Source organism: Solanum verrucosum, unplaced genomic scaffold, assembly GCF_900185275.1.
Source record: "Solanum verrucosum unplaced genomic scaffold, falcon-dt-bn FXZP01000261.1, whole genome shotgun sequence".
NCBI classification, from domain to species: Eukaryota; Viridiplantae; Streptophyta; class Magnoliopsida; order Solanales; family Solanaceae; genus Solanum; species Solanum verrucosum.
This window is the reverse complement of record NW_026019969.1, coordinates 8,690,670-8,712,277: the sequence shown is the minus strand read 5'-3', so window position 1 is coordinate 8,712,277 and position 21,608 is coordinate 8,690,670. Positions and strand designations below refer to the sequence as shown.

The 21,608-nt window shown below is 34.2% G+C and overlaps 1 protein-coding gene across 1 annotated transcript in view; it reads right to left on the bottom strand.

Moving 5' to 3' along the window:
- Positions 1-18,993, bottom strand: part of LOC125814973 (zinc finger CCCH domain-containing protein 19-like) — a 61,248-nt gene extending 42,255 nt beyond the window's left edge. The window contains 8 exon segments of the mRNA XM_049494405.1: positions 12,819-12,889; positions 13,127-13,177; positions 14,454-14,513; positions 15,906-16,027; positions 17,087-17,660; positions 17,662-17,979; positions 18,614-18,817; positions 18,934-18,993. Of these exon segments, the coding sequence (XP_049350362.1) occupies positions 12,819-12,889; positions 13,127-13,177; positions 14,454-14,513; positions 15,906-16,027; positions 17,087-17,660; positions 17,662-17,979; positions 18,614-18,817; positions 18,934-18,993 (1,460 nt within the window).
- Between the last annotated feature and the right edge of the window lie 2,615 nt (positions 18,994-21,608).

The window sequence follows — 21,608 nt, the reverse complement described above, 5'->3', positions numbered from 1 at the left end:
GCTGAGGAGTGTAAGGACAAGATGTTTGGTGAATAATTCCTTGGTGAGACATAAACTCCTGAAACTGGGATGATAAGTATTCTAAGGCATTATCACTACGAAAAGTACGAATAGAAACACCAAACTGATTTTGTATTTCAGCAAAGAAACTTTTGAATATAGAAAATAACTCAGAACGATCTTTCATTAAGAAAACCCAAGTGCATCTCGAATAATCATCAATGAAACTAACAAAATAACGAAATCCTAAGGTGGAACTGACTCTACTAGGACCCCAAATATCAGAATGAACTAATGAAAAAATAGACTCTGAACAACCCTCAGTACTACGTGAAAATGTAGCACAAGTGTGTTTCCCCAGTTGACACGACTCACAATCTAATGTGGATAAACTAGACAAACTAGGCACCATCTTTTGCAGTTTGGATAGACTTGGATGTCCCAAACGTTTGTGAATTAGATCTGGGGAATCTGTAACGGAGCATGTTGTTAAGGAATTTGAAGAGGTAAGATAGTAAAGGCCTTGTGATTCATGTCCTGTTCCAATCATCTGTCCCGTACTGCGGTCCTGCATGAGAAAAAAATCATCAAAAAAGGTTATGCTACAATGTAGGGCTTTCGTCAAACGACTAACCGATGCTAGATTAAAAGGAGAACCAGGGACATAAAGAACAGAGTCTAGGGTGACAGAAGATACGGGTTTGGCTTTTCCAACCCCTTTTGGTTTTGTTTGGATCCCATTGGCTAAAGTAATAGCTGGAAGAGATTGTGAATAAACAATATCAGACAATAGTGATTTATTACCAGAGATATGATCAGAAGCCCCTGAGTCTATGACCCATGATCCAAGAGTGCTTGCCTGTGACACACAAGTAAATGAATTACCCGCAACAGAAACATCAGGTTGTGCAACTGAAACTACTTATGGAGACGTTTGTTTATTTGCACGATACCGAAGGAACTCTTTATATTCCTTTAGAACACTAGGATCATAACTGGGTGGTGGACCATGCAAAATATAACATACGTCACGAGTGTGTCTATGTTTATGACAATGACTACATTTGGATTGAGATTTTTCAAAACGTTCTCTCCTTCGTCGATTCTCCATAGACTGGTATGTATGCTGGAAATTGACAGAAACTGCTACAGTGGTCTGAAAATATTGGAAGCTGCCGGAATCTGCCGTAATCTGCCCACAGTGGCCTGAAAATTCTGATTTTACCAGGAACTTGCCAGAAACTGCCCTACAGTGATCTGCTTTCGCCGGAAACTGCCTGTAAATCACCGAAACCCTAATTCTGGTGATCGGATCTGGAGAAAACTGACTGGGTTCTGGTCGAAAATACTGGACGACCCTAAAAGAAGAAAACTGCTCGAAAACAGATGACCGGAGCAGCACTCACGCGCCAACGCGTGACCAGATCTTGCCGGAAAACTTCCACCTTCGAACGGCGCGTGGAGGCGCGTGAGGGGCTGTTTTCCGGTGGATCTAATTGGGGTTCAGTCGCCTGAGCTTCCCGAGCCTCGTGATGGTGTTGTCTTTCGCACAACACCTTCAGAACGAAAAGATGACACAAATCAGTCCCAACCGTCGTCGCCGGAATTTGACACGGTGACTTGAAGTTTCTCACCAATGCTCTGATACCATGTGAGAAATATATGGGAAAAATATTATTGAATTGTGTATCTAAATAGTTACATTGAAACCCTATTTATAGACACTACATTGGAATCCTTTTCCAACTAGGATTCCTATTCTTATTCCTATTCCTATTCCTATTCCTATTCTAAGTAGGAAATACTTATTTATATTCTAACAGGGAGTAACAAAAATAGAAAGATTTTTCTAATAAGGTTTTTTTAACAGAAGAGTCCAATTCAACAAAGTTATGCTTCTTCGATTGGAGGAATCTTTTCTTGGATTTTAGCAATCAGTTACTTATGAATTTTTGACACACACTCAACAAGTAGACAGAAGAATGGAAACATTTGGCAATTTGGAACTACGACGATCAAAATAATATTTAGTAGTAATTACTTAAGAAATGTTATACTTCAAAAAAGTTATAAATTGCCGACACACAGTCAACAACTAAACAGAAGAATGGAAACACTTGTCGTTTGGAACTACGACGATCAAAACAATGTTCAGTAGCAATTGCTTAAAAAATATTATACTTCAAGAAAGTTATACTACTTGGATTGGAGCATGTAACATCTCGCTAATTGAAAGAACTAGAAAGAGTTAGAATTGGAAATAGTCATTTTAGGAAAAAATGAAAATCTGGAAATTTGTTATGTTAAGTTTGGGTTTTTGGTCAACTTCAAACGACCATAAGTACTAGCTCAGGATGAGTTAGGTGTGTTTCCAGATACCGTAGAAAAGATCGTTGAATTATCTTTCAAACGCCGCAGAGTTTGCGCGATTCCGAGTTCGTATGAGTGAGATATGCCCATTGGAAGTTGGGTTGTTCGAATAAGGAAAGTTCAATCCGGATTTTGGAAGGGTAGTTTGGTCTTTTCCTTACCCTATTGTTTTAATTGCGTTTTTGGTAATTTTCTAAGGGTCTAAACTGAGTTAGTTCAGTTTACGCAATTAAGAAATACGCTAGGGCTTTGAGAGAAGAGAAAAAAGGAGAAAGGAGAAGAGAAGCTCAAGATTTGTCAAGTTCTAGCGATTTTGGTTGTGGAATTCGCCAAGGATTCAATCCTACGAGGTATGTGAGACTTTCATAGCGTTGGGTTCATTCACCCATGCGCCAAACATGTTTGTTCCAGAGATATTCGTTTCTAGAAAGTTGAAAGTATGATGTTCTTGAATTATGATCTTGAAGTTTGTTTTAGTTCCTGAGATTTGATGGGATTGTGGGGTTCTTGATGAAATCGTGTCGATTTAAGGGTTGTTTTGGGTTATATTCTTGTGTATATATACTGGGTATTTGATTCTAAAGAGGGATTGAGAAAACGAATCGGATTTAGGCGAATTGGGGTGAGAAAATGAAGAAGGAAAAAGTCGAGCAGGTTTTGGCACGCAATTCCGCATCGCGGACTTGCTCCCCAGTGCATGAAAATTTCCTCTGTGTCGCGGTTAGGACGCGGACTCCTCTGTCTCAAAATTTAATTTCGCGATCATTTATTTAAATGCATCTCCGCGTCGCGGACTTGCTCCAAGGCGGTGATTTCTTGATCTTTTCTCATGCTTAGCTATCTAAAAACACTCCTAAATATCATGAGATCCTTGCTATCACAAATCACAATCTTTGAATCCATAATTCAATTCAAGGAAAGTTAAGAGTCAAGAAACAAGTCAAGAGAAGTTCATAAAAAATTTCAAGAGTCTTTTACAAACGTTTTAACTTTGTTTTAAGACATAAGTTTTGAGTTAAGCAAAGAGTAAAGAGTTGAGTTCATTTCTTCACAAGTTATAAGGGAACTAAGTATTCCCAAGAGTTTAAAATGTTTTCACATTTGAACAAGAAAGGGAAACACCGATTTCCAAGAGAGCTTTTAAGCTAAGTTTTGAGTAATTATCTCAAACCAAAGAAAAAGTTTTGTTTATACAAACACATGAGCTAAGTACATTTTGAGAGTAGTACTGAGCACCAGCAAAGTATAGGACAATTCTGGCAGCGTGGGCAAGACGTTGTATCACCACTTAGGCTCATAGTGGTGGTTGTCGGTTAGAGAAACTCCCACAGTATTATTATATTACTTTTATGTAATTGAGTTGTTTTTTAATGTCTTTAACATGTTGAGATATCAAGTATTGTTTTAAATGTTTTGTATAAACTGCACTTTTATTGTTGTTTTACTTCACATCTGAGTTAAGTATTCAGGAGTTGAGTAAGGCCAAGGTAAGTGTTTCTTTCAGACTCTTTTCAAGCTTATGTTATGTTTAGCATTCCAACTCGCATACTCATACATTCAATGTACTGATGCCAGTTGGCCTGCATCGTCTAATGATGCATACGCAGGTAACCAGGATCAGCATCCAACGCCTCGTTGATCCAGTTGAGAACTCAGAGTCAGTTGGTGAGCCTCCTTGCTTTTCGGAGGGTCATTTTCATAATTGTTTAGTTTTCAGTTGTTAGGATGATCGAGGGTCCTGTCCCGACATCCCTCTTTGTTTTAGAGGCTTCATAGACAGTTAGTAGTCAGTTGTCTTTATATTATTATTTCATATGTTAAGACTTGAGTTGTCATTTTGGCCAAGTTGAATGTTTGATCTTTAAACGTTCTAAGTATTTTATTAAACAGTTGAGTAGAGATGCATTGAATCCTTGTATTTATGCTTTTAAGTCTTCCGCTGAATAAGTAAGCCAGGACAAGGGTTCGCTTGGGACCAGCAATGGTTCTCGAGTGCCAGTCCCCCCCAGGGTGTAGGCTCGGGGCGTGACAAAGCAATCTACTCTTGTATTACAACACTCAATTACTCATGAATTACTGCATAGAAGTAGAACTTACATGGTCATCCATGCATGTTTTCTGTTGTAGACAATGGCAGCACCTACGCTTCTAGCAGGGTTAATGCCAGTGTATTTAATAGGGATGGTGGCCAAATGAACCAAGAACACAGCAAATCCAATCAGGAGAGGAGCCAAAATCTACAGAACACAATAATGAGTTGGTATACAAATTTAATTAGCTCAACTATAAAATCTAAAGCACAAAACGAGAAGTCAACTATAAGTACTCACAGGGCCATGGGAGTGTCTCGCATTTCTCTGGGCAACAGTAGCAGAGAAGACTGTGTAGACAAGAATAGAAGTGCCAACAATCTCATCTCCCTTGGTGTAATCATGGCTCACAACATTGGCACCTCCACCCTTAATCTTAAAAAAGATGGTTGGAACCCTTTGACAACACCAACACCACAAAGCATACCAAGGCATTGCATCACAATGTAGAACACTGCCCTGGTTAGGGACAATTTGCTTGCTAGAAACAGACCAAACGTGGCCACCTGATGATCAAAGCCAAGAATTTTCTCAAGGTCAGAACACAGAGAATAAATTTAAAAGTATATAAGTTATATGCACTGGTAGTATAAAGACTTCTTGCACTATTCGTGTAATTTAACCTATGTAAGCAAGCTATTTACCATTTTTACTAGGTTGTCATTTAATTTTTATCAAAGAAATTACTTGTAACTACCTTATAAGTAATCTGATCGTGTGATAGAACTTAAAACTCAATAAAAACCAATTCTCCGTGATCTGGCCATCTTTGGCTAAGGTACTACTTAGAACTTAATCCAGCTCTATCAGAAGGAAATATCATTAGTATATCTAAAAAGACCATAACAAGTAACAACATTCCATAAAAAAAGAATCTTTTATTCTCCACATGGTCCAAAAGGGAAGTGTTAATCTTGTTGTACTGCAAAACTCCAGAGGAATACTTTAGACAAAGAAGCTCAAAATAACTGGTAAAGAATGCAACTTGATAGATTTTCCTTCTTCATTAATAAAAAAAAACACATTAAAGTTCTTATCTTTGAAGTAAAATATCACTAATAAAGCTAAACACACAATCAATTTAGGAGAATACATAAACTATGGAGGTAAAGAAGTATAGCCACTAAAGCTCTCATCTTTGAAGCAAAATATCACTAATGAACATGATAAAAGAGACTATAACATTGGAAATAAACACACAACTTTAGACAAATACATAAACTATGGAGGTAAAAAAAGTCAGAAAGATAGATGCCAACAGTGCAGTAAACAAGGGCAAAAATAAGACCACCAAAACCCCAAGCAATGCCTTGAACACCAACAATTCTACATGAGCAATTACCCTTGGGTAACCCATTACAGTTAAAAGCGTGTGAATTTACGATATGCAAGTGAGAAAAGCTAACTCAAGCGTCTTATTTGATGATCCTCTCTCTTTTTTCCATTTCGTATTTCCCTTTTGCCTTTTCTCTTTCCTATTAAAAATGGTGTCCTGCTTTTCCAAGTTGATGCACATTGGTTTTACCTCTCTCTTCTTAATTTAATTACTTCCTCCTTTTTATTTTACTTGATCATAGCATATTGTTATGACATTTTATTTTTAGAAAAATAAAAATATTTCTTACTAAATTAATCTTCTTTGAATTCTAAAAATTTGCCTACTATTACTATTTTATATACTCCACTTATTCATCTTTATTTGTCCACTATATTATTTTGGAATGTCCAACGATACTTATCAAGTTTATAAAATCAATGAACATTTACCATTTTATGCATATTTTACCCTTGCTATTACATACGGTTCATTTTTCAATATTTAGATGACAAGGGTGATTTGGTAAAAAATTTACAACTTCTTAATAGGGATGTGCAAAAATCGAACCGACCAATAAATCGAACCGAAAAAATGTTATTGGGTTATTGTTATTGGGATTTTAGGTTATTGGGTTTTTAATGGGTTTATCAAAAAAGTTATTGGGTTATTGGGTAAATCGATGGCCCAATAAGATGGTAATAATTTACTACTTTACCCTTCCTAAATATTTAATATTAATAATTTAAAATATAACTAGACACTATAACTATGTCAAATTATTAGTAATATTCACTTCACACTAGGTCATTTTACTCGTCTTTATTGTTTATTCAAAACTCAAAAACTAAAGTAAGGGTTCGGTATTGTAGCTATTTGATTTTAGTTTTTTTTTTAGTCTTATTGGACTATTTGATTTTAGTTTTAGTTTGTAATTGTAGGTTGTAGCTTTTGCAAGTTTGTAAAGGTCTGTAATTTGATTAACATAAGAAATTTCATACTATATTTTGGCGGTGACGTGTAAACCTTCGTGCTATATTTTCTCTTACTGATGCAATTTCTCATTATATTTCTTGTTTCACTATATCAAATCATTTATAGAAGTGAGAAGTCATATAATATTTTACGGACATTTTCTTATTGGGTAAATCAAAAATCAAACCGATAACGACCTAAAATCGATAAAAAAAATCTTATTGATTTGTTATTGGATTAGCATATTTAAAAACCAAACCGAATCGATAATACACAAAATTGAACCGAACCGATCAATGCACACTCCTACCTTAATTCATATGTCAAGTCAATAGTGGATAACTATTGTTGCCCAAAGAGAGTACTAATAATTTAATACTAAGGATAGTATGAGAAAAAGTAATACTCCCTTTGTCCTATTTTATGTGACACTTTTCGAATTTCGAGATTCAAACAAATATATCTTTGACATTAAGTTTTTTATAAATCTTTTAAACATTTTGAATTATCAATTATTATGACTTAGAATACTTTTTACATAGGTTACAAATATATAAATATGAGGATCACTAGATGTATGACATATATAAATATAAACTTGTTTCACTTAAGCATATGATTAGTTAGCATATATTTTTGCTTTATTAAATCGGAGAAGAGTCTAAAATGCTCCTCAAGTATTTGAATTAGTACAAAATTACCCTTCATCCACCTATCGGCCCTAAAATACCCCTGATGTCCACCTTTCGATTTAAAAATACCCTCGATGTTAATCCTTTGACTCATATTTGCCCTTATTTTTAATAGCTCCATTAAAGTAAAATTATTAAATATTTATTTATTATATTGCTTAATGTGATTGGTCCAAATTTAAACCCTTCTCAAATAAATAATAAAAATGATATTTTTAAAAATTCTATTTTTCTATAAAACCACTTATGAATTATGATTCATATTTTGACCCGATACACTTGAAATAATATTGAAAAAATAATTAATTTCATGATATCTTCCTATTGGCCTATTTTCAATAGACCCCAAATTAGCAAACTAGTCAAAAAACTTAACTTAATTAGTAAAAACCTTCATACTTTATAAATATTAGTAAAAATGTCAAAATGTCATTATTTTAGAAAAGATTGTGTATCCTAATTTACTTCCTATTTTATCTCACTTTAATTACACATTTTTCAATTAATTCTCTCTCATATGTTTTTAAAAAAAGTGAATATTTTCTCTCTCATAATTTCATCTTCCAATTCTTCTCCATTTCAAAGCCCGCCTCTCTCTGTTCCTTCTTGTTTGTTTTTTTTTTCTTTCATGACTCTAGATAGGAAGGAGTGGAGGTCGCGTATTAAGGTTGAAGGTTAGTAGGGCTAGCGTATTGTCTCTCCTTGCAAGGGTAGGGGTTGTTAGCGTGTGTAGTAGTCCTAGTCTTGCACTTGCAGTTCTTGTCTGTGATATCTATAGCCTTATGTTGTTTAATGTGTTTCACTTCTCTCATTGTTTATTGATGTTACTGTCTTCCTTTGTTGATTGTATACTATCTTTCGTATTGGATGGTATGTATATACACTGTTTTCCTCGCCTTTTACTTGGATTTGATGTACTTGAGCTGAGGGTCTTTCGGAAACAGCCTCTCTACCTCGCACGAGGTAGTGGCAAGGTCTGCGTACACTTTACCCTCCTCAGACCCCACCTAGTGGGATTTCACTGGGTATGTTGTTGTTGTTGTAAATTGGAAAGTATATTTTATAAGATATTCACACAATCCCTTTGATTAAGGTATGCATCTTTATTCGTTTTTTAAGATTTATTTTATGATTTTATTTTTATTTAAATCGTTCAAAATTGCTGTTTGTAGTTGAAATCGAGTTTAGGGTTTGATAAACTCTAAATCACTCTCCAATGGCAGAATCTAAGAGAATTACTAGAGGTGTCCAACTTAATCAACAATTTTCTAGCAATTTTTCATCATTTAATCCACGTATTACTCAAGAAATGGCGGATAATGTAGGATCCGTTGCTAAAATGATGGAAGAGAGACGATCGAAATATTGTTGTGGATATTTTGTTAGTTTTGATAAAATACCACATATTTGGAATCACCATTTTCTAGGTATGTACATTGGTATGTATTATGTAAATTAAGAATATTTTTATTCTTTAGATAATGATGCTATTTCAAATTGTATTAATGAATTCTTATTGGATGATTTTGTATTCATCATGGTATATTTGTTGTATATGTGTTGTGTGATTTTATAAGTTACTGTACTTATAGGTTTTTGTATTCACTATGCTCTGTATATCATTTTCTAGTTATGGACATTGTAAGAGTGTTGTTTGTATCCAATTAAGTAGAGATACATATTAACTTATACATTTGTATTTCTTTAAAACAAATAGTGATGATATTTTAGATTGTACTCGCTCCTTATTATTTGATTGTTTTGTATTCATTATGGCATATTTGTTGTGGTTGTGTTATGAGCTTTACAAGTTATTGTATTTACATGTGTTTGTATTCATTATGCTATGCATAACTCTTTCAAGTCAAAGTCAAAGTCGGGTAGACTAAGATGGAGTTTATTTTACAGTTGTTCCAGTATCATTTTCTAGTTATGGACATTGCAAGAGTGTTGTTTGTATCCAGTCAAGTTAAGATACATATTAACTTCATACATTTGTATTCATTTTAAACAAACAATGATGATTTTTTAGATTCTATTCAGTATGGCATATTTGGTGTATTCATTAGATCATAATAATTATTGTATTTGTCTTGTGTGGATTATAAGTTACATTGGTATAAATTTGTATTTATGTGATGTGGTTTCTAAGATACAATGTAGTTCAACAAACAGAAAACAAATAACCAAAAAAATAAATGAAAATACAGTACAATTGTCGTAAAAAATTGTACCCGCCCCAATTTATTTGTCGTAGGGATACAATTTGATTCAAAAATTAAAAACAAACAGCCAATGAAAAAAAACATGTCTTCAAACAATCCATTATTATTTTCGTATTCAACAAGCAAAAAAATTCAACGAATCCACCAAAACTAATTATTCATACATTGTTCATAATACATACAATTTACAATGAAAATAAATACAGTTTACAATTATGTAAAAAAATTCAAAATTATAATCAATTAGAAACAGATTAAGGATGAAGCAATTAACTAATACATGATCCAATTTGTATTCCACCAATTTTATCGAACTTCTAGCAGAAAAATCATTCTCCAAAGCTGCTTGCCAACAATTTTTTTTAATTTTATCCTATTTCGTTCAAATCTATCTTACCAAATAGAAAAAAAATAGATTTTAATCAAAATAAATTGATTAGAGGTTGCGTATTTTCAATTGAATCTTGAATATCGATAATGAGAAAATTGATCAACAATGGGTCGCCGATGAAGTATTCAATTTTGATTTTTGTAACTAATGAGACTTTTAAGGGACTGTTCCTTTTTAAAATTATTATCTCCCATAAACTTCTCCTTTCTGTTATTTAACAATTGTATTCTTTCTATTAAAACAAATAATGAAAACTTAAATAAGATACATAATAAACTATTTTTTGACATTTTTACTAAATATTGAAAGTGTTGACAATGGATCCTATTAAATGTTTAAATATTGACATTTTGAAAAATTTCCCTTTATTATTACATAACCTAACTCATAAATGGGGATCCAACTAAAATTCATACTTGCCCCGACTGATTGTCCATCTAAATTTTTTTTTCTTTTCATTAATATAATTTTTCCTCTCAATTATCCAAATGTCTTGTTCATTTTCTCTTTTATTCCTTTTTGTAATATGTTATTCTTAATTAGGAAATCCGGGACTCAAACTTGAAATGAACTCACATATTTATATTCTTTTAATTAGTATTATTGTCATGATGGGATGAGGGTGAGGATACGAGAAATGATTATTTTTATTCTTATATTTTTAATTTTGGGTACACAAGAAAGAAAAATGTAATATTTGTACATATTTGTTTAATTAAGTCATCTTTTATTGAACTAATTATTTTTATATGAATGCATCGTTATTTTCCTCCTTTTTTTTCTCTCTTGTTTGTCATAAATTTTAAAAAAATGGTGGACAAGATCCAAATAGAAAAAAAAATGGAAGAGATAGGAAGTGAAGGGCCCGGAAGGGAGGAGTGTAGAGAGTAGATGCCTAACCTTTTTATAATTTTAAATTTACTATGAAATTCAAAATCAAGTCAATCATGTGAACTTATATATTAAGTAATTTCAAATTATTTTAACGGAAAAGGGGCTAAAATGTCCTTAAACTATGAGATTTGGTACAATATTACCCTTGATCCACCTAATGAGTATGATATGTTAGACATAAGGGTATTTTTTACCAAAAAAGTGGAAGTCAGGGGTATTTTAGGACCGATAGGTGGATGGAGGGTAATTTTGTACCAATTCAAATACTTGAGGGGCATTTTAGGCCCTTCTCCATTATTAAATTACTTAATCGTAGAAAATTGGTATAGTTTCATCCGTGGTCAGTGTATTATATGATGTTATTGAGGGTATAAAATTAACTTAATGAACGAAGCAATAGTAAATTTAGCTATTACAATCAAAGCTGTTGGATTTCAATGATATTGAAGTATCAAGATGAATTGTAACTTTTCAAAGAGAATTTTTAGATGATGTAGACTCACATTCACTTTAGTTACTTCTTGTACTATTTATTCTTCAGCCGAGGGTCCATTTAAACCGTCTCTCTAAATAAGGTTTGCATACACTTTAACGTCTTCAAACCCCACTTCGTAGGATTACACGTGATATGTCTATGTTGTTGTAGGCTCATCTTTAGATGTAACAGAATCCTCATAAGAAGATTTGCTTCCTTCTCCCAGAGCCTAATACAGTACTAGCACTTTTTTCCTTCTTCAGAATGAAACATAACGTGGGGGGTACTGTTCTGAGAGAAGGATACCACTCTGAGAAGTTCATTTATATCAACATGTCGATGATTTTCCCAGTAACGTTTACATGAAACCACCCAACGTGTGCACAAAGGGAAGACAAGCAAGTTCAAAGACTGTAAATATAGATAACATTTAGTTTGGATATTTCATCCAGGGAAGACATGCAAAGTTCAGACGAGAAATTCTGGAAAAGGGAGATAAGCTGCATTAAGTTGAAAAAAATACACCATATAACCCCTGATCCATTATCAGATATAGGGAAAGAGCAAATGCAACTTCAAAATGACTACACCTGGTTTTTCTTACAACAACTAGAGAGGTCCGATAAAGAGTCTTAACTGGTAAGACCTGCAACTGATAGAAACATCTTTCCTCCTGTTAGAGATGGGCTACTAAGTTCTCCAGGAAAGGCTTGACAACGCCAATTTGACCAAGGGAGGAGAAGACAGGAGTTGCACAAAGCTACATTACATCTACTAACTACCTGAGCAAGGTGCTCCATCTTTCGGTTCACATTTGATAGCTACAGTAGGAGTTGTCTCATCTGCACATTGATGCATCTGATTGTCATCCTTCTCGTCCTTAGACAGAGGTTCAAGCTCTACTTTCTCGGGAGTCGTTCTAGGAATATTTTGTTTCATAGGGGTTGTCTCATCTGAGCATTGGTGCATCTGATTGTCATTCCTATCAAGAGATTCAAGCTCTACTTCCTCTGGAATCACTGCAGGAATATTCTGCAGCACAAATGACAGGTACGAAGCTTGCTGTAGGAGCTTTCTTTTCTCCAGATGCTGGAAAAGAGTAAACACCAAGGGGTTAAGGAAACACTTTCCTTTCTTTGCAGAATGGACCAGGATGAAGAACAGCGAGACAACAGTACACACAGACAAAATTAGGGCATGAAGGATGAGATGATAAAAGAGGAACATAGGGGTTAGGATGAAATTGGTGATCATAGAAAGTAATGCTAGTGACCAAACACAGAAGCTTGATTCCAAATCTGTGCTAAATTTGCCATCCTTGGGACTGGTTTGGCATTCTGTCAAATACGATAAATTTAGTCACCCAAAAAATAATAAGGAAAAAAGGATATTCATGTCTCCATCCTTTCTCATTTGCTCGATCAATGAGTTTTTGCAACAATTCCAGCTCTCGAGCAATCCTCTGACATTAAAAGTGAAGGTGTCACCAGATATTTAGATGTTTCGCAAATATATTGATTCAAGATAAAAATAAACAGGTCGCTAGTATTTTCATGTTACCGAAATGGAAGCTGAAATCATTTTATCATGCAAATGGAGTATAAATTCATAGAGCTACAAACAATCCAAATCAACAAGGAGTTCCCAAGGAAATAAATTATCCAACTTTAAAAGTAACTTAGTAAGATTGAAACCATACATGCTTTGTGATGTCCTCGTGAAGGATTTTAGCTTTCTGTTCAAGCTCCACCTGCAAATAGGAGTCAAAGTTAAGTACTAAACGGATTTGGAATTCAGCTGAATCTATAAATCTATAACTGAAAAACTTGAGGAATTGAACTTATATCTTTTCAGAAATGTAGAAGACTAAAATAAAAGTAGCAGATCTCTAATAGCTCAAACATTTAATAGAGGTGACACACAATTCAAAATGGTATCAGAGCAAGAATTTATTTTTCGATTTGAGCCTCACCACAACCCATCACTAAGAACTCCTCCCGTGGTTCAGGGATATATCCATGCCCACAAGTAAGGAGGATGAAAAACCAAATGCAAATTAGATAAATGTATTCCCTTTCTAGTAGCTTAAGATTTTAAATGAAGTGGTACAAATTAAAAGGACTCACCATCCAGTAAAATGAGAACTACAAAAGCACTGTGTCAGACTGGTAAGCTGGAAGATTCCCTCATTATCTCCCACACTAGGAAAGAAATGTACTGATCCACGTAACCCACTATTGAATCATGTTGTTTGGTTGATCTGCAGTAGTGATCTATCTTGCGACCCTCCCACTAATGCAATTCTAAAGTTGTCTCATCCTTTTGGAGAAAAAGAATATTCATGTAACATGTAGATGATGGGAAAACACTTTTTTTGAGGTGGTGATGTAGAGTTTGCTAAAAAAGAAAGAAGACAATGGGTTTCAGTGATGCATGCTTTTTATTTAGAATGGAAAACTATCAAGTGACGGAATAATTAGTGATAGAGACCAGGACGGGAGAAACTAAATTATCAACATATTCGCATTACAGCGACTCATTTTACATCAACAACCTAAAATGACAAGGGACAAGGATTAGAAGAAGAAGAAGATTGAGAATTCACTTGGCCACTCCAGTAAGCTCCCTATATCTAAGTCTTTTTCAAAACTGGTTAAGAACTGGGTGCCACTAACCCAGCCAAGATCTACCAAGGTTCTAATAGTTCCTTCCCAACAGAGGGGTATTTGAAAGATAGTCACTCTGAGGGAAACGAGCACGTGGTATGTTGCAAGCAGCATTCTGCCTGAAGATCTGAGACTGAAGAAACTAGCTCCCACTCAATCCATAATGAAAAAGAAATTGGGTTGTCTTAGAGGTAACCAGAACTTGCACTGAGCAGAGTGGAAAGAGAGAGCACTTTTTGGACAAGTCATTTATATGCTGGAAACGATAGTTAAACAAATTAGAGCTTTCAGTCATACAATAATATCTTGACTATGTTTCAACGTAATGGTTATGTCAAACTGCAAGCAAGAAAACCTTACAATTGTAAGCTTTTCAAGCAGACCTGCTTTCACCTTCTCCTTCAGATCATCGCATTCTTCCTGAAAAACAGAGAAAAATGTCAAAAACATTGAATAGAAGGGTTAACCACAAAAGCTTCTTGGTAGAGCTTAGTCACTGGGTAGTTCCACACAGCTAAGATGCTTCTCAAGTATAGAGGAATACATGTGACCTATGTTGCTCAAACTCTTCAAAAATGTCGACCGGTGTGTGTCGGATCCTCCAAAAACAGTGTATTTTTGAAGGATCTGACACGAGTGCTGCAACATTTTTGGAGAGTCCAAGCAACTTAGCATGTGACAGCTTCAAATCAACTAAGGGTGAGATGCTACATTGTATTCTGAAGAAACAAAATAATAGCTTCCGCTAAGATATAAACTACCAGAAACGTTCAATCAGTCTTTCCCTCAGTTCAAGAAATACTCAAAATGATCCTCAGAATTCTCAACTGTAAAGTCAATGGGAAAGGGAATAATCAGTAGGAAACCTCCTATAAGGTCTATTTTTTGGATAAGCAATTCCCATTAATGTAAAACCAACAGTTGCTCAAAAGACTGTCCAATAATATGAGTACTACAATTACACGTGACAGTCCAGCAGTTCTAGAATGCTATCAAACATTTATCGCTTGTGATATTTTAAATTCTTTCCAATTTTATGATCACACAGAACAACCTCAGCTTTCACAAAGTTGAGAACATTGGTAACCACATAAATCCACTCTTCAGTCACTGAATTTGGTTTTTACCGTAACTAGAAAACATGTAAGGGTAAGGTCCGGGTACACTTTACCTTCCCTAAACCCCGCATAGGGAATGCACTGGGTTTGTTGACATTGTTGTTGTACTGTAACTAAAAAACGTAAGAAGTTACGATTTCTGTGATGCAGATTATAACTTGAAGACGGGTTAAAAAACTATTTACTTCCATTTTGAAATAGAAAGGGAGAACTATTCCACATGCCAAACTTCCTAATCATCGGCTGCAATAGGGATCTTTTCCAAGGGTGAAATCTACTATGATGCTACTAATACAAAATCTGAGACGGACAATGATAACAACTTCTCAAAAAAATAAAAAACCTTTAATCTTTTAAAATCATCAAAACAAATATGGCCTAGAAAATAACCAACATCCAAAAGTAACAACTTTTTTGCAGTCTGCTTTTAGCAGTTTGGAATCTAAAACTAAATTAGAAGAGCGACACATATTTGTACATGGCAAGACTCTGGTTAAAAACATTTAATATCTGTATAATGATTGTATTGATAGAATGATCATACAAGTGTTGTGTATATCTGCTCCTCAAAATCAGCAGTACAGTAGACTTCTGAGCAGGCATACGAAAATATTCACAGTCGCTTGTTATATAAATAGCTGACATTATAAGTAGAGATTCCATAGCAGATACCTCAAAATATGAAGTAGGTTACCTTACAAAACTCATCATCTGAAAGCATGGTCAAGCTAACATCTCTGGCCATATTTGAAACTTGAATTAAAGTCTCGCTGTTGCACTTATCACTTGATCTGAGCTTGATCCCTGAAACACTCGCTTAAACAAGAAAGATGTCAGTTTGAAAGCAAAATTGGTGCTCAAGATTAAGATTTCAATGGAAGATAATAATCTATAATAAGACTTGGAAGATGAGAAAAAGATTATGTTCATTGCCTCACTCTTTCCATCCCATTTACTTGACTTGCTTGCCTTTTTCCCTTCCAAATTTACTGAACTTCTTTAATAGATTGATTTATCTTATTTCATCACGTTATATCTTTTCATCGATCTATTCCACTCTATTTACATATCAAATTTCTACTTCCAATTTATTAAAATCCTATTTGATTTATATTATAGTAACCTATTTATAATTTTCTCTCTCAACCTTTGGTGATAGTCAAACTAGGTCTTCTACTTTTCTTCTTTGGGTTAAATAGAGTAACTTGTTTTTAGCAAAGAACATCATCCGTCACGAAAATAGTGGCATGATCTGGAATCAACTCATCTGATTCTCTACGTGAATTCTGGCATCGATGCTTTTACAATATTTAAAATATAATAACATATTTGAAAACTACATATTAATTACTGCTAATCACAATTACTTTGGTAAAAACTAATCAACTTCTTTTAACATATGGCAGTCAAAGAAAGAAACAATTTGACTACCCAGATAGTAATAGTACCATACAACATGGGCAGACAAAGTATAATAAATTGTAAAGAAGGTTTATATACTTCAAACAAAATATAGAGGGTGTTAAGAATGAACTCTTCTCTCAATATTAGCAACAAAGCAATGACCAAAGGAAATTCAGCCCATGGAAAGATGAGAAGAGTTTCGAGTTTCAACATTTATTTCATGTGCTTGAACATATTATCAATGTCAAGTTAACAACAAGAAGTGTAAACAAAGTTGATTGAGGAAACCATAATCATTTATGTTAGAGAAAAAACAGGTGTTCTGGCTAGTTAATGTCCAATTATCCAAAATCTCCGTATGGAAGACATGAGCATAATGCAGCATTCAGACATATTCACAGCAGTCCACCGAGGGATTTTAGCAACTATTTCAAGACAAATCAAAGAACGTAAGTCATTTATTAAAACAACCTGCAATTTGCACAAGCTGATGAGAGTTACGCTGCTCATAGTCACGTGGATCTAACTTGAGCCGAACAAAACTTCCTATAATCTTGGTTTCAATGGACTCGGGCTGCTTGATCATCTCCTGCACTAAGCTCCTCTTCAGGTAAACGAGTTTGATATTTTCAGGAATCAAGGCTGCATATTGACTTTGTGCTGCAGTTGAATACCAAATTGAGGATATCTTCTTTTGTTCAACCTTTTTCTCAGTTTTAGGAGCCACCAAAATTTCTGTGTCATCGTCTTCAAGATCATGATCAAGCTCATCCTTTTGTAATTGCTCCTCATTTTCAAGAAAATGGCTTTCAAGGAGGCTAAATATTCTGTGTCTGTTTACCACTTTCTTCCCAAAAACAGCTTGTAACCGAACATCACAAAGGATTCTTCTCTTTTTAACTGGATGGATTAGGTTATGTTCTTTTATATATTTGGTTACTATTGATGTGACATCATATTGGGATAATTTTTCTCTGGTATCTTGACCAGTAAACTGAAGAAAGTCAATAAGAGCTTTTGATCCCCATCCAACAAATACTTTTTTTCTTTGAATTGACACTTCTTTGCATCTTTGTTTTCTGCTGTGTACATCTCTTCTTTTTAAGCCTTTTCTTCTGAGGTTCTCCGTCACTGAAATCTCCATTGTCTGAAGAAATCTGCTCATCCTCTTCTTCACTGTGTTCGTTCTCTTCTTCACTACGTTTATCTGAATCAGAGCTAATTTGGCAAATCTTCTCCTTATTTAGTTTAGCCTTACCAGCAAGGAGACTATTCTTGTCAAATCCTTCTTTTTCTTTTACTATCTCGTAATACTCCTTGAAAAGGCCCTCGTATGTTTCCCGATCTCTGAGGTCTACACTTTCCTGGAAAGCAACAATAATTCATATGAGAAATGGAATAGATCACTCATCAACTAGAGGAAAAATAAAGCAAATAAGAGAATATTGCCAATTAATAGTGATAAACACGCAAATTGTAATCTCACATGCTCATACAGAGGAACATAAGCTGTTAATCAAGTTTGTGACACAACAAGATCAATCGTGATAATATCCATCTCACATATTGCTAGATTACTGATCTTTGGCCCTGGAAACTTATTTGGAAGACCAAAATGCCTACCAAGATCATCCGTTTTTGTTGGATTGCTCTCCAGGAAGCATGTTCAAGACAAGTTAATCTCAAAAAAGAGGTTTTGATCTGGATAATAAATGATACATGTGTCAGAATAGCACAGAAACAGTCAATACCTGCTCCTTTACTGTGCAGTGGCCAACGGCCTATCACCTATTGGTCATGCCACAAAATGTGACAGAAGCCTAAGGCGTCATGCTATTAACATTCAAGCTGTTTGCCTGGGCTAGTTTAGTTAATAGTTTCCATGACAAGTTCTCTTCGGGTGTGACAATAAACATTTCCAAAATAGTATAGTAACTAACTAGTTAATACTGAACCAAAAAATTACAGTTTCAGAGTAACCATAATAATCATGCATACCCCATCAGAATCAATATTTCTGTCTTCTTCCACAAGCAATGCGAGCTTTAGGCAGTTATTGCAGAATCCATGCTTCCCTTTAAGAAGGACAAAATTGATACGACCAATGCAGCGAGAGCATACAGCTCTATCACAACAATAACATTGATAATTTGAACTTTTCTGGCAAACTAAGCATGTATGCCATCCTGGAACACGGTAAAACTGATATTACTTTTTGCACAACAATTTTTATTCTATTTAATGAAAAGCAAGTAAGCAACACATGACCAGTGAAACTAACAAGACAAAATACGCCAACAATAAATAAGTACTCAAACTTCAAATATTTGAATGCAATCTACATTACCGCCCATGGAGTGTGGCCTTCCCTGGAGCATGTGTGAACGCGGGAAGCTTCATGCACCAGACTACCCTTTTAATCTAATGTCTTTAAGTGATAGATGTACTTATGTATTTCAGAAAAAGTTACCACAGATTACGGATCCTCTAACATTGTGGTCGTCATTCCAAAAAGTGGTGCAGTAACAACTTGGAGCCAAATTAAGCAATTACATTTATTCCAATATTGTTCTGTAATAGAGAAGCAGATTTTGTTTTCTAAATCAAACTCCAACAATCAAGAAAAACATGACTACAATAATTGCAGTATAGTACTATTTAAGCCCTTTATATTCTCTTGGCTAATATGTATTAATCATATTCTTATCAAGGTTTGTTAAGCATACAACACACGTCCGCTAAAGGAACCTATCCCTGGAGAATTTAGGTTGTGGATAAGTGATGAAATTCAAACTTGTATCTACAAGTTCTTATAAAAATTTATTTATACATGTAGAAATGGCAAAGACAGTTTATTTTCCAGTGATTATTTCAAAAAAATCTCAATATAACAGAAACTCAAAATTCAATTGCCTTTTTCGCTCAATATAAACTATGTTCTTTCATGCTCAACTTTGGTTAGTCAAAATCAATAAACTAGCAAAAGGAAAAAAACCACTCAGACAAAACAAAAGGAGAAAGATAAAATTCAGAAATATTAAATTTGCTTGAAGAAGGATAAATTAAGATGCTTGCCACATATCCAATGGATATCACTTGTCAAGACTGAGTCATCTTTCCCCACACATGCAGGGTGATAAGCTTTCAAACAGTCCCTGCAAAGTCAAAAATATATTATTAGTAGAAGTCCATGAAGAGAAAGAATCACCAAGTCACAGGGTGAACATCAGCAGCAAAGGTAATCAGTCACAGTCAACTACTTTCAATCCTTTGAATTTCAAAAATGAAAGGAAAGAAACTGCAATCGTGACAGGAATGCATGAACCCCGCCAAACTGAATTTCACTTTGTAGTGAAGATTACTTGCATTTGTTAAATTAGAGGGCTTACAAATCATTACTTGATTAAAACACAGAAGTGCTTTAGTAGCATAAGTAGTGTGCCAGCGTTTCTCGGAGATGCACAATTTATTTTGTCTGCACTTTCACTCTCTCAATTGCACATGACCTCAGTTGTTCATTAGAGAGAGAGGTTGGTTTCAATTTTTGTACCATATTAGACCAGAGACAATTAACTGGAACGCCTAATGAATACCATTGCAGAGTACCAAGCAAAAAGAGAAAAGGCTAGCCAAAACAAAGACTACCTAGCTAATTTCTAGGCGATATACTGCTTATATCATTGATTTTCTGAAGCTTTTAACATGAAATTATATAAAAAGAAAAGCAGTGCTCATCTCAAAAGATGAATGACCAGCAAGTAGAGCATGAGTTTAAAGAATCACAATCCACTCTAGCATCCAAGGAATTATAGATTTATTTGTGCTTTATACAAGTGAAGTAGAGCAGAAAACTGAAAGAACCAACCTGTTTATAACATGACATTACAAAACAGAAATGTTTGCAAGCAACATTGATTTTATCCAAGAATTTTTTTGGTTTATCAAACAAGAAAAAAATAAAACAATAAATAAATAAATATATATATGTTTTTTTTTTTTTTTTTTAATTTAATAATGGAGAAATACTGAAGAGTCAGCTAATAGCTAATGCACAATTTCAAAAAAAAAAAAAAAAGACATAACAAATAACAGATGACCAAGAACCTAGGATTCCAAGAAGAGGGGCAATTTTGACCTTAAATTGGAAAATGCGTCCTTTTCAAGCCAGATAAATTAATAATTACAGTTTCCAAACAATGTCCCACGTTTTCATCCAGAAAACAAAAATATAATTTTTATATTCAAGACCAGCTTTGAGAGAATTTCGTTTGTTCCAAAATAAAATTGATTTATTTTAATTTTTTTAGGAAGAAGAATTTACCCATAATCACAAATCATGAGCTTTCCTCCATCTTTACATTCAAAGCACCAATCTTCTGCAATTTCTGATTTGTTCAAAGTCGTCTTACCCCTCTTCTTTGCCATTTATACCAGATACCCACTTCACTGTAATCAAGAAAAAGCCCCTTGTTCAGTTCATATAAACAAAAGGACTAAAATGCAGCTATACCCACCCATTCTTGCTGTAATTTTTTTTGCAGAAATAGTATATACATTGGCAGATAAAGAAAATCAAAACCAAGAACAAAAATCAGCTTATTCTAAAGAAACCCCAAGAACTCATAACAAAAAATTCTAAAGAAACCCCAACAATCATAACTAAAAAATCTAAAGAAACCCCAAGAATCGTAACAAAAAATCTAAAGAAACCCCAAGAATCATAACAAAAACTTTTAAAGAAATCCCAAGAATCATAACAAAAAAATCTAAGGAAACCCCAAGAATCATAACAAAAACTTCTAAAAAATCCCAAGAAGTCATAACAAAAATTACAGATTTTCAAGAATTGTGGCACCCATTAACCTAAAACCTATGAATGTTGTTTTGATCAACTGTAGATGTTCACAAAAATCATAAAGAAAAACAGCTTTACTTGGTACCTTATTCAACATAAAACTGAAAACTTTTACTCTGCTATAACATTAAGCATTGA